The sequence below is a fragment of the Dermacentor andersoni genome, chromosome 4 (assembly GCF_023375885.2).
Source record: "Dermacentor andersoni chromosome 4, qqDerAnde1_hic_scaffold, whole genome shotgun sequence".
NCBI lineage: Eukaryota > Metazoa > Arthropoda > Arachnida > Ixodida > Ixodidae > Dermacentor > Dermacentor andersoni.
Genome location: NC_092817.1, coordinates 71222696 through 71236907, shown reverse-complemented (window position 1 = coordinate 71236907; position 14212 = coordinate 71222696). Strand labels below are relative to the sequence as shown.

Genomic DNA, 14212 nt, shown 5'->3' with positions numbered 1-14212 from the left:
TCTGTGCATACACCTGTCATCACCATTCTTCTCTCAGTCATCACACATCACTTTCGTCCTTGTGACATTGCTGCATAGCATATACATCTCACATTGTGCATCCATCTGATTTGAAGTCTGAATTTGACTGACTGACTGACTGAATAAACTTTATTGAAACCAGCAAGAGATGGTGGCTGGGCCTAGGCCTCCCACGTGGGGACGTCGAGGTGTTGCCTCTTCGCCGCCTCGCAGGCCTTCTGGGTCGCCCAGAGTTGGTCGTCAAGGATGGGGCTACGCAGGGCAGCGTGCCATCTCGACGAGTGGGTCGTGGGGTTAGTGTCGGGGTATTGGTGTGTACAGTCCCAAAGCATGTGTGGAAGTGTGGCTGGCTGTGTCTTGCAGATATGGCAGGTGGGATTGGGGTAAATGTCTGCGTAGATCTTGTTGTAAAGTTGTAACGAGGGGTAAGTATTGGTTTGTAGCAGGCGGAAAGTTGTAGCCTGCGCTCGGGATAGCTTGTTGTGTGGGCCGGGGAAGGTTCTACGCTCTAAGTAGAAGGACTTCACAAGATCATTGTAGCGTGTCAGGCGATCCCTACCGGTGGGGGCAGCCTCCCCTTCTCCCGCGCGGTTAACTAGGCCTCGCGCTAGGGAGTGGGTAACCTCGTTGAAGTTGGGGAGGTGCGGGTGGACGGTGCCTACACGAGCCGGGAACCAGACGAGTGTAACCTGATGGTCGGTTGAGCGGGGCGCTTGTTGCAAGATGCGCAAGGCTTGGTGTGAAATACGGCCATTGATATAGTTGATAATGGCGGAGCGGGAGTCAGAGACGATGGTATGGCATGTTGGGTCTAGTGTGGCTAGCGCGATGGCCACTTCAGCTTCCTCAGCGTGTGGGGTTACTAGGCTGATAGCATGGTGGAGAGAGCCTTCACGCGTGGTGACGGCTGCAAAGCGGGTACCGTGGGGATATTCGGCGGCGTCGACGAAACTCACACCATCGTGGCGAGTAAGGGATTTGGTGAGAACCGTGGCACGTGCTGTGCGACGTGCGTGGTTGTATTCGGGGTGCATGTTTCTGGGGATAGGATCGGCGTGAATCCAAGCTCGTATGGTGGAGGGGATCTGATGCTTATGGCCGTGTTGATTGTGGTAGGTGATACCGTGCGAGGTGAGGATATGGCGACCCGTCGCTGTGAGAGTGAGTCTCTCCAGCTGAGAGCGACGTTGGGCCTCGATGAGTTCGTCCAGTGTGTTGTGGACGCCTAGTTGAAGGAGGAGGTCAGTGCTGGTGCAACCGGGGAGGCCGAGGGCTTGTTTATAGACACCGCGTATAAGTGTGTTGATCTTGGTGTGTTCAGCCTTGTACCAGTTTAGATACGCAGCAACGTAGGTGATGTGGCAAATTACGAATGACTGGATTAATCGGAGCAGATTCTCCTCTTTCATACCCCCCCGGCGGTTGGAGACCCGCTTCAAAAGTCTCATGGTGTTGGCTGTATTCATCTTGATTTTGGCGAGGGCCATGCCATTCGCTCCGTTCGCCTCTATGAGCAAGCCGAGCACACGGATATTGGAGACTAGGGGTATGGGGCTCCCATCCATGAGATGAAGCGCAATGTCTTCGTAAGGGCGTTTAGCGGTGGAGTATTTTGGACGGCGGCCACGGAGAGTAGGCCTGTAGAGAAGGAGTTCGGACTTCGCAGGGGAACAGCGAAGCCCCGTGCCTTGGATATAGGTCTCGACTGTTTCAATGGCGGATTGTAGTGCCGTTTCTATTTCGCCGTCACTGCCTTTGTGGGCCCAGATGGTTATATCGTCAGCGTATATGGTGTGGGTGACACCGTCCACTTGCTGCAACTCCTTGGCAAGATCGATCATGACAAGATTAAAAAGCATTGGGGAGATAACGGAGCCCTGGGGAGTTCCCGCGCTGCCCAAAGTCTGGGCGTCGGAGCGGAGATCCCCCACCGAAAGGAAGGCCGTGCGATTAGACAGAAAGTCTCTGACGTAATTATAAGCGCGCGCACCGAGATTAAGGCGTGAGATGCGGTCAAGAATGGTGGAATGGGTCTGAATTTCAGCATAGCCTTTTAATGATGCATTGCAGAAACCTAAAAGCTATGACAGTAAAATTATGATCTTTATGGTGGACAACCATGAACATTCCATGATATATTCCATCACATAGGATTACAGTAAACAAAATTGTATGCATCACTGTTACTGTAATGCATTTAATTAACTGCTTTACCAAAGCTTCGCTCCACATATATTTCAACATGTGTGTCGAAATGCATACGCATCCACCGTGCCATACGTGGCGGCTGTGTATGGCATGGCCGTGCAGGCCCCATCGTGAAAGTGATCTGTGATGGGTAGAGTCTAGGCGCACCGTGGACTGATGGCATCATGTGCACGTGTTCTCGCAGCCTAGTTCTCGCTGAAGCAAGAGGCATCATGAAGGGCAGTTCGTTCGCTGATGCTGCCATTCTTCACACTAGCATTTTTACAATGAAAGTCCGCGGATATTGAGCAAGATGTGTTCATGTTTGCCTAGATGCATGCGACACCATGCTTGCTAATTTAATTAGTAAGCGAATGTTCACAATTTTATGACAGATTAAACTAATATCCTTACTTTGTATAAATGTCAAATAATTTGCTATCGAATCGATGATTTGCCTTTCAGACTAAACTGCGACATTTTGTTTACGAAAATGCACTTAAAGGCTGTATGGAACACAGTCCAGTCTAGGCTGTAACCACTAAGCTGATAGATCAGTAAGATTTCGTACGATGTATTGCTAATCTGGACCATAGCCACTCGGTGGTATAACAGTGAGACTCAAGTTTGTCGTATGTATAATGAGAGTTCTCTTAGGATCTGTGGGAAAGCAGAAGACTAAGGTGCAGTCTGCTTGTTTCTTTTATATGTTGTTCTGCAAGCTCCGCATTTGAGTTTGTAAATATTTTCGCTCCAATACATATCCAAGTTTCTTATCTCCAACCTAACTCTTGATTCATCAGCGCCAAGAGACTTGGTCATCTTCAAAGAAAAAACATTACTCTAGGGTTAAGAAATGATGTAGCTTAATACCGTATTTACTCGCATAATGATCGCACTTTTTTGTCAGAAAAATTGACGCAAATTCAGGGGTGCGATCATTACGCGGGTTAAATTTCCCGCAAAAAAAAAAAATTTTTTTTCGTCCCGCTTTTGCTGCGGGATGCGGGGCACCAAAACAAAAATGGCGGCCGGCGGAGCAAGCCGAAGGCGATTTTTTTTTTTCTTCTCGTGAGTACATTACGTGCATTGAAACAGTTTCTTCCGTATCAGTGATGCATAATATCGTTAATATCGGCAAGTTTGCAGCAATAACGTAGCCATGTCCACTTTGAGGGGACAGAAACAGACGGGCGTGCTTAGCTGCCAGTGACAGAAACGCATGGCCGGCGTGTTGCGGAAACTGCGGCATCTGTCTTCACTGCTATCCTAACACGACACGTTTCCACTAAGGCTGGGCGAATATCTTAGCTGTGTTACAAGTGTCGACGTATGAATAGGGTACAGTTTTAATGTATCAGTGTAAACGTGGCTACTATATCATTGCCGCGCACGATTTGTTGCGTGCTCACGAGTGCAGGTGAAAAGAATCGAAAGGCGCCTTTTTTGTTTTTGTTGACCACAACCATTATAAAGCCTACCCATAATAAAGGAAAGTTTGGTTATACCTCTTTTTGTCATGGAAGTGCGGAAAGTGATGAAAGTAATGAAATGAGGCATCTACTTAATGTTTGGTGTGTGCAGACGAGTCGTTCGCGTAGCTTTCGACAGATGGTAAGCGCGATCATTATTAGCTAGACTTGGCACACGACATATCGCTGCGGCAAGTTCGGGGTGCGATCATTACACGGGAAATAAAAAAAAGCAAATTTTGACGACAAAATTCAGGGGTGCGATCATTACGCGAGTAAATACGGTACATGTTACATTTATTCATGGATTAAAAAAGTTACATGGCTAACTGACATTATAGCTAGTGGAGGTCTTACGGTCTAATTCTGCAATCGTGCTCACTCCCTATTCATAATAGGCCCGCGTATTGTGCAGAGAGACGTGGTAAAAAAGAAATTTAGTATTTCTCCAAAGCCAAGGACTCACCACGTTGGACTCAATTTGTCAAATTGAAGTTTCTAGTTCTGGACAGTGCTGCATTGTCCGACAGATAATTCAGGAATTTCCTTGCGACTGGCTGCTCGAGGCACTTTGCATGTATTCACGGGATTCTTTCACTCTCTGAAACATACTTGTATGTAGCACATACTGAGCAATAGAAAGCGGTGCCAGGAGCTTCTCATGTTACTGTACAATTTTCTCACTCACACGTTATAATCTAACTATAACTGAGAAATTTATTAATTAGGACTAATTGTCTAATTCGGCCGAATGGAAAAAATAATCAGTTTCTCCAAGCAGCAGCAAACAACGCTACTTTAGTTCTGTCCAGCGACATAGCATTTGTATATTTTTAATGTTTGGCTCAAGTTAAGTAAAACACACTATATATATAGCCTCTGCATTACGAGGGATGAGCTATTGCATTTTGTTGCTTGCTTAGGGGGGTGCGAGCCATTGTTGAAGAGTTTTTGTTGATCCAGAACAAAAATGCATGGAAGCCTAGCCATAAACAGCTTCGCTAGAATAGAAAATACACCACTCAATGTTATATTAGATTTTCTTTTTTCGCTTTTCTCTTCCATGCTTTGGTAAATATAAAACTGTCGCAAGTAGCAAGCTATACCGATTCAGTAAAGAAACGGAAGCACTGTCAAACTTTGCCAGAGCCACTTAGAACAGCAGCACATCTGTCCACTCTTGTAGATTTCCCTTCATTGCCACTAAGTTCTGCGAGTAAAGAAATATGGACAACTTGAAGTGTCAGTGACACCACTCTTGTCATCCTTTATACTTCGCCTTGTGCCACATTTATGGCAGCAAACAAGTCCTCCAAAGAATGTGAACAAGGTCAAGAACAAGTTCTTATAGTAAGTAGTGCTTTAGTTGGTCATTCATCAACCTTGTTCAATAAATAGTCACTCAAATCCATCAGTTGCATGTCCCAGCCATAAAAGTAAGGCACAATGCAAAGTGAGACCAATGACACAACCTTGCAACTGCTTTACTTCACCCTAGCTACAATAACACTGCTCACTGGAGCTTGCTCGTTACACGCATACAGCACGCAAGAGGAAAGAAAAAGAATTAACAAAAATGGAATATGCGGAGACTCGGGCTCTCAAACATTCCAGCTTAGTGTTCCTTGAGATCCCTAATTTTCTTCTTGTGCCTCTCGATCTCCTCCTGATGCTGCTTGATAAGTTTTTCATGTTGCTTGATTTCGTCTTCAATGTGCTCCTTCAGCACTGAAATTTGCTGAGCTTGCTGCAGGAGAAAGTGCAGAAATAAAACTGAATCAGTGACCAACCAACAGAGGCCCTTAGCATAATGCACAAATGCAACACGCTATATCCCCAACACAGACTAGAATCCTACATTTAAAAAAAGTTTGTGCGATCTTTATTTGTACATGGTCGTCCACTCTTAGAAAAAATACAAGACATCCGTAGTATGTCGAGTACCACATGTAACTGCCAAGGAAACTAGAACTACTTGTGCGGATGTGCCGAGACCCCAAAACGGGGCCTGCAGTGTGTTGTCATCTGCTCTGCCAGCACAAGTGAAACCTCGCCTGTTCCTGGCGACGTAGGTTTGTTTGCATTGTGGTGCAGGTCACAGGAACAGTGCAAGCCATAGCACAGACTCCTTGTATTTTCTTCTTTTTTCAGTTTGACAGTTTGCCTAAAGCATAAATTAGGTGTTGAACATTGTATATATCATGTAATGGCCTGAGTGAGTAACTAAAGAATGCTGTGGCTAGCAAGTGGTGCCTTAATTAGTTGACCCCAATAAAGCCACCTGGAAATTTTATTAATTTTGTGTAAGCAGTCGGACCACAGCAGTGCAAGCAGGATGTGTCCCACCTAAATCAGGTCATCTGGTCACCTTAGGTATAAATGGATCATGTTAAAAACCTTATGTTCCATTAACCAAACACTAGCAACCTGAACAAATTATAGTTTGCAAATAGAAAGGTTTACCCTTCCTTTCATTGTGAGCAATCTAGCAGAGAATTGCAGGAGTGCATTACTTCACCATTCACACCATTGCAAGCACAATTTTGTTTCACGCAACTTGAAGGCTTTTTTTCTTACTCGGGATATTTTCTTGACTGTACCTTTGTGTGTCCGAGTTTAAAAATGTTTTGTATTACCTGTGCATTTTCAAAGAATGCATGTGTAGATCAAGATGGCTTTTCTATGCACCATGCATGGAACTGCTGGTGCAATTCTAGGTTGTTGACCTTCAGTGGGCTTTTAAAGGTGCCCTGAACCAGCCCTCGGGCTTGATGAAAAAACGCAGTCTGCGGAAAGCATACGTTGCTGTGAACATCTCAGCCAAATTTTGCAGTCGTGCATGGCACATGGATCTCGCCAATGGAGCGCAAAGTCAGCTTTCTCTCAAACATTTTTGTTTTCAAAAGAAACTTGCTCCTCACTCTTCTCTGGACGCTTTATTTCGTAATAAAGCCGATTCCCATACACAGCTGCTATTGGCCAATAGCTGATATCAATCAAGAAGGGTGTTTGGATTAGTGCGCTTTTTCCTACTGTTATTTTGTATACATATTGACACAGTTCAATAAACAGGTTGAAGTAAGCAAAAATCTGCTTTCGAATTTTTAAAATTATGTACTTCCGGAAGAAGCCAACTATGGTCAGTTCACACTCGCCTGTCCATATAGACATTCAACTTTGGCCACCCTGCTTAACGGCGTTAGGGCCGTCGAGTCTCGCTAATTTCGACTAGTTTTGGACATTCAACTAGCCTCGAACCATGTGAAACTTAAGGTCAGACCGCACTCGTGCTTGCCAGTGCGTTCTTACTCTTGGTTAGATGCCTTGGCAGACTTTGCTTTGTAATGATTGAGCTATTCATAGCACTTCGAAACGTGCAAGTTGGCTGAGGCTCATATCCGTCGGTCAAGCTGGTGGAGGACAAAGTCGGTATGCAGCACGTAGCACAGCCAGACTGGAGCACATTAGCACAAGCGCGCACTCTAACCCCGTCGTGCACACCACTGGGTGCTGTGACGAGCCCACTGGCCGAACACACTGCAGCTCGCTGAGGACTACTGCGTTTGGCATGTCTAGCACCAAAATCGGAAATAGCGGCATCCGTGTGAACATCCAAAATCAAATTTGAACTGCGCGCCACTGTGACCTTCAGTAGGCGGAGTTTTGTAGGAACACACCGCTTCACAGTAGCCTTTGCAGTGCAAATCATTGAAGAAGGTGCGGAACCACTACAGACAATATATTTGATTGCCAATAACTTTGCTTCTGCTGAACGCACTGAAGAACTTTTTACGGCAAGGTATTTCTGAAAGAGTCTCATTTAACTTCAAATACTCTCGACTACGATAAAAAGTTATTCATGGTCCCTTTAAAGCTAAGCTTTCATTAGCTCTGCTACCCCAACTTTGATTTGATGGCTGTCTGGTTGACTAAACTCAGCCAATCCTGGATACAGCGTAAGGTCACTGCATGCACATGCCTAATAGCATTTGCCAATAGAGCTAATTAATAAGTGCCCCCAGCAGCGTATACCTCATGAGAATTAAACAGAAACAATCGCTTGAATTTGAGCAATGATCATCAGGTGGTTTCTGCCTGACTTTTCTTTTTCGCGTTCCCTTCGCATCTTGTAAAAATGTATTAAACATACTAAAAGTGGACTGGACAAATAGTCCATTGGTCTGCACAGGCATGATAAGTGTCACTCGGACTGACCAGTTTGCGAAAGTACTCTTCCTCCCGAGCCGCCTCCATCTTGCCAAAAGCTCCGCCAGCTTCACGAACGCTGCCACCACCGCCGCCGCCCTGCAAAGTAAAAGAATAAAGCAAGAATGCCACCTATCAACGAACAGTATCATGGCTTCCTTTAGTAATTTCTCGCAAACAACGACACAAACACAAGGATAATAAGACCGTTGCTAGAAGCAATGATCACAAGCAATGAACCTGCAGCCCCCACAAGGTCGGTAACATTGTAAGGTTCGTAACAGCGCAACACAAGACATGGACAAAACGACGACACGGCGCTGTCACACCTTTCTTTCGCCCGTGTATTGTGTTGTGCTGTTACGAACCTTAAGATGAATCCTAACCAACTGGCCCAACTTGCCGTCTTTGTAGTGTCGTAGGGCGACACTAGGTGCCCTTAGTTGCATAGCTAACAAAGCCCATAGAGAGATGGCACCACTGTTGCCCGTATATATATATATATATATATATATATATATATATATATATATCAGTGCTTGCATGAATAAAGGCTCTTGCGTCTGGTGTGACATGGGTTAACATCTGTGTCGTTCTTCTGCGGATCGCACTGCTGGCCAACACTACAATTTGGCGACGAGGATGGGATCCGTTGCATTTTCGCTGCCGCTACTATTCCTTGCCACCCCGGAAACTCCAGCCATTCCATGGCCCCACTGGATACGCCTCTTCAAGAATTTTCTTCTTGCGTCGGGAGCTGCTGACCTGCCTGTGCCCCGCCGCCAAGCTTTTTTGCTACACTGCTTGGAGCCGGAAGGACAACGCATTTTCGATGCACTCCCATCGCCAACGGTGCCGAACGAAGCTGCTTCAGCCGCTGATCGAGCAGACGCCATGTTCTCCGAGCAAGACGCCACAGCGACGAGTTCCCCAGACGCATACGATGTGGCCCGCGAGACGCTGGCTCGACATTTCGCCGACACGCGGAATGTTCGGCTAGAACGCAACCACTTCCGCGAACGCCGTCAGCTACACGGCGAGTCCATCTCTGACTTCGCCCTCGCGCTTCAAGAACTGGCTGCCTCTTGCAATGTCGGCGAGCAAGCAAACGAAAACATGTGCGAGCAGTTCATCACTGGCACTGCATCTCCGCAGTTACGTTCACAGTTGTTATTGGAAGGAGACGCACTGACTTTTGACCGGGCCGTTGAAATTGCACTACTTCGTGAGCGAGCTCAGCTTGAGTCTGAAGCCTTTGCTAAACCCATTCAGCGCATCATACAACAGCCACGCCAACGTGACGCTTTTGGAATGACTAGACAAGATAACCGGCGTTTCAGTGACAATGACACGCGCGTCCCTAGTCGAGCCCGCGTTCGTCATGCTCTCCCGCCAACTTCAGACACGGCCACCGCTGTTGTTCCGTACAGTGGAATTTCAGATGTCTGCGGTAATTGCGGCACAGCAGGTTGCGAGCCGTCTGTGTGCCCCGCTCGCGGTAAGACCTGCTTCGCATGCGGCCGCACCGCACTAGGACGACGCCCGGCTCGCGTCCTCCGCGAAGTAGTTTCTGAACAGGACACGTGAGACGCCATCAGCATTCTCACTGTTTACGAAGATAAGCCCACGTGTGTCTACATTGAAGTGGCAGTCACGCCAATCAACTCCAAAACGCAACCGCGTGTTGTGAAGTTCTTCGTCGACACTGGATCCGCTGTGTCAATTATACGGGAACAAGAATTCCGAAACGTGTTCGAAGACAGAATACAATTGACCAGCTCTAAACTTACTTTGTTGGACTTCCAACGCCGGAAGATTCCTGTGCTGGGACAATTTAAAGCCGGAATCTCATACAAGGAAAAAACGGCAGTTATAGCAATTCATGTCGCACCCGGAGGGACTTCTCTTCTTGGTCTGGATGCTGTGCAAGCTCTAGAACTACATATTGCGGGTGCACAGCTACGTTGCCTGCACACGGCTGCCGAAGAAGGTTCAGATGCCATGCTGAAAGGAGCAGCTAAAACTGCACAGGAACAGCACAGTCCGCTAAGTCTACCAAAGTTCGGTATACCAGCTTTGCTATGGACAAAATTTTGCCATTTGTTCTCACCAGGCCCTGAACTTGCAAAGGGCATTCAGCACAAGGTCAAGATAAAGTCGTCTGCCTCTCCAGTCGTGCAGAAGTTCAGACGTTTGCCACTTTCGCTGCGCAAGCTGATTAGCGACCAGCTTGAGCGTCTTCTTTCTTATGATGTCATTGAAAGGGTTAATGCTTCCGAGTGGGTTTCTCCTATCGTTGTAGTCTGCAAGAAGGACGACAGTATCCGCCTCTGCGTTGACTTAAGAGAGCCTAACAAAGCGATTGTAGTCGACAGCTTTCCCTTGCCCCATACGGAAGAGCTGCTACACTCTCTGAATGGAGCACGCCACTTTTCAAAGCTCAATTTAGCTTCTACCTATTACCAGGTGCTGCTTCACCCAGATAGCGGAGACCTCACTGCTTTCATTACGTACGATGGCCTTTTTCGTTTCAAAAAGGTGTGCTTCGGACTGGCATCAGCCCCAGCTGCGTTTCAACAACTCATGACAACGGTCCTGCGAGGCTGCAAAGGGGAACTGTGCTACCTAGACGACATCATTATCTTTGGCAGGACTGAAAAAGAGCACTTGAGAAATCTGGAGCAAGTTCTTCAACGCATCTCTGAAGCTGGACTTAAGCTCAATGAGAAATGCGTGTTTAATACATCGGAGTTACCATTTCTTGGGCATCGCGCCAGCTCAGAAGGAATAGCTCCCCTTCAAGCCAAGGTTGGTGCCATTGTTCACGCTGCCACCCCCACAGACACAAGCATGCTGCATTCATTTTTGGGCTTGGTTGAGTACTATGCTAAGTTTATTCTGCACCTGGCTGAAGAGGTAGAACCTATGCGTAGGTTGCTTCGTAAGGATGTACATTTTGAATGGGATGACGCTGCCGAAAAGAGCTTTGCAAGGGTAAAGAAGCTCCTAGCATCGCACAAGATACTGCAAATGTTCGACCCGACGCTCCCTGTTATTGTGGCCACGGATGCGTCTGCTTATGGGCTGGGAGCAGTACTACAACAGGCTCACGGCCCACACACTCGGACTGTTGCATTCGCATCCCGAACTCTGACAGAAATGGAGCGGAAGTACTCAGCGGGAGAGCGGGAGGCCCTGGCGTGTCTGTGGGCGTGCGAGAAATAGCACATTTATCTCTGGGGACGACCATTCACGTTGGTAACGGACCATCAAGCCCTAGTATCTCTACTTTCGACACAAAGCACAGGACAGCGACCACTTCGCATCACAAAGTCGACTGCTCGTTTGCTTCGTTATAATTTCACAGTTCAGTACAGATGTGGAGAATACAACAAGGTAGCAGACGCTTTGTCCCGGCTACCTGTTCCAGACACAGAAGATGGCCTTCAGATTGAAGAGGAAGTTGTGTCTCTGGTCACATCTTCAGTTCATGTCAATGACCTTCGACTTGCTACAGCCGAGGATTGCAAACTCCAGGAGGTTGCTCCTTTTGTTCAGACATCATAGCCAGCGAAGAAATGTTTGACTGCTGAACTGACTCCTTGCTATGAGGTCCGGGAGGAATTGTCAGTAGCAGATGGTCTGCTTATGCGCTCGGAGCGTATTGTGGTTCCAGCCAAGCTCACTGCTACGTTTCTTCAGCTTGCCCATGAATCACACCCGGGAATTGTGAAGACCAAGCAACGTCTTTGTGAAAATTACTGGTGGCCAGGTCTGGACAAACAAGTAGAGACTGCCATCCGAAGCTGCACGGTCTGTCAGTCGGCAGACAAAAGTGCTAAGAGCTATCCCACTCCACTACAGCCAGTGGCCCTTCCAGATAAACCTTGGAGCAAGATAGCTGCTGATATTGTGGGCCCATTTGAGCGTGCACCAGCCAACTGCCGTTTCGTTATATCGGTTGTTGATTATTTTTCCAAATGGCCAGAAGTTGCTTTCTGCAGGGATGTGTCTTCCACTAAAGTGATGGACTTCCTCCTGTCAATATTTGCATGGGAAGGCTACCCCGACGAACTGGTCTCGGATCATGGACCACAATTTACATCCCGAGAATTCGAGTCCTTCCTTCAAGACAGGGCCATCAAGCACAGCTTCTCGGCTGTGTATCACCCACAGGCAAATGGACAGGTGGAAAGGTTCAACCGTGTGCTCAAATCTTATATTCAGTTGGCCTTGCTAGAGCAGCGACCAGTGAAGAACACTGTTACAGAGTACTTGGGGATCTTCAGAGTTACTCCTCACAGTACCACTGGCCTTTCTCCTGCAGTGCTTCTGCATGGCCGGCACATCAGGACATCCTTGGACGCCATCGGACATCCCACCTCTAACTTCTTCACGGACCCCGCTCCGGAGATGTCCTCACTTCGGAAAAGGGTGAAAGAGCACCAGTGCAAAAACAAAGTGCATGCTGACCGACGAAGCGCAACCCGAGTACCGCAGTTCCAAGTTGGGAAGCATGTGCGCGCTAAACCAATTCCTAGACCGAAAGGCACTCCCAGCTTTGGACCTCCAATGAAGATTCCTAAGCGCATAGGGCATTGGTCCTTCTGCCTGGAAGACGGTCGAACTTGGAATGCCTCACAGCTGACTGCAGTTCCAACAGGGGCATCGCCACAACATACGGTACGGTGGGATGATGACTACCAAACTGCGCCTTTACACGGAGCACTAACCTCCTCGCTGCCAAGTCCACGGACACCCGGCAGAACCTCTGGGAATTTGGAGCTATCTCCGTCAATATCTTCAGATCTTTCACAGCCACAGGGTCCAGTACATGCAAGCCTTGCTTCAGAAGATGGTGACAGTGCTTCTGTTGTGATCGAAACTGCTGGTGAGCCGCCAGCGTTCCGTCGGTCCACAAGAGACGGAAGACCACCGGCAAGGTTTCAGGACTATGTGCTTGCGCATAAACGTTGATTGGCTTTGTGAATATCTCTGTATTTAGGGAAGGGGTAGATGTAGTGTCATAGGGCGACACTATGTGCCCTTAGTTGCGTAACTAACAAAGCCCATAGAAAGATGACACCACTGTTGCCCGTATATATATATATATATATATATACATATATATATATATTAAATTATGGGGTTTTACGTGGCAAAACCATTTTCTGATTATGAGGCACGCCGTAGTGGAGGACTCCGAAAATTTCGACCACCTGGGGTTCTTTAACGTGCACCTAAATCTAAGTACACGGGTGTTTTCGCATTTCGCCCCCATCGAAATGCGGCCGCCGTGGCCGGGATTCGTTCCCGCGACCTCGTGCTCAGCAGCCGAACACCATAGCCACTGAGCAACCACGGCGGGTATATATATATATATATATATATATATATATATATATATATATATATATATATATATATATATATCAGTGCTCGCATGAATAAAGGGTCTTGCGTCTGGTGCGATATGGGTTAACATCTGTGTCGTTTTTCTGCGGATCGCACTGCTGGCCAACACTACAGCCTTGAGCTCAGTAATGTTGGTCCGGGACGGCCAGCACATTGCTTAAATGCATAGCACGTCAATTCGATGCAAGACGTCACACTGGCAGAGAAGAAAGCTATTAGGCTTTCTGAGCAATCACTCATTACTAAGATTAATCACAGTCTAATCACTCATGTGAGGCAATGGTGACAGTGTCACGCAGTTGAGATGCAGTAAACAAGTGCAACATGCACCCACCTTTCCAGAGCCACTGCCCCATTCGCCAGACTGTGACATTGAAGACCGTGTTTGGCTGAAAATAATAATGAACGACACCATTAACGGCGTAACCATACAACACGCAACTCGATCAATCCTACGAAACAGCATGCTGTAAAACACGCATTATTCAGTTTACAAACATGGCTTTCGAGGTAGCAAACGTGACAGCTGATGTTTCCGTAACGGATACGTACTGCACCCCGTTATCCACACAAACTGATGCGCAGTGAACACCCGACAACATAGTAAAGCATGCGTTGACCCTTCGGTCTCGCTAGGTCGTCTAGGGCTAGAGCGCCGCATAACCAGTCTTGCAAACGGCGTTTACTGCCACCACGGAAATAGGCCGCTTGCGAAGTGCCACATTTAAATTTGTTCCTTCCTTCTCGAGCGCCACAGACAACGTCAGAGTAAGGCTCCTACCTTAAACATGGCAGAAATCGGAAGTTTCTCACGGCTCGGGTACACTGCTGCAACGCCATTTTGCCTGTGATATCGGGATCATGGTTAGCGGCGTGCCAGCGCTTCGTAAGCAAAATTCTGTACTTAACTA

The 14212-nt window shown here is 47.4% G+C and overlaps 1 protein-coding gene across 1 annotated transcript; it reads right to left on the bottom strand.

Annotated features, from left to right (window-relative positions):
• Nucleotides 1-5148: 5148 nt before the first annotated feature.
• On the bottom strand, nt 5149-14189 carry LOC126536291 (uncharacterized). The gene is made up of 4 exons (XM_050183193.3): nt 14083-14189; nt 13636-13690; nt 7896-7985; nt 5149-5427 (listed from the first exon to the last, which is right to left on the bottom strand). The coding sequence occupies exons 1-4, from the start codon at nt 14139-14141 to the stop codon at nt 5296-5298; spliced, it is 336 nt and encodes a 111-aa protein (XP_050039150.1). The 5' UTR covers nt 14142-14189; the 3' UTR covers nt 5149-5295.
• Nucleotides 14190-14212: the final 23 nt, after the last annotated feature.

Bases quoted from the DNA above. Each gene is read 5' to 3' on its own strand.
- LOC126536291 (XM_050183193.3), bottom strand. From the start codon at position 14,141: ATGGCGTTGCAGCAGTGTACCCGAGCCGTGAGAAACTTCCGATTTCTG. The intron at 13,691-14,082 runs GTAGGAGCCTTA...TATTATTTTCAG, and splicing joins CGATTTCTGCCATGTTTAAG to CCAAACACGGTCTTCAATGT. The intron at 5,428-7,895 runs GTCAGTCCGAGT...TTTCTCCTGCAG, and splicing joins AAGAGTACTTTCGCAAACTG to CAAGCTCAGCAAATTTCAGT.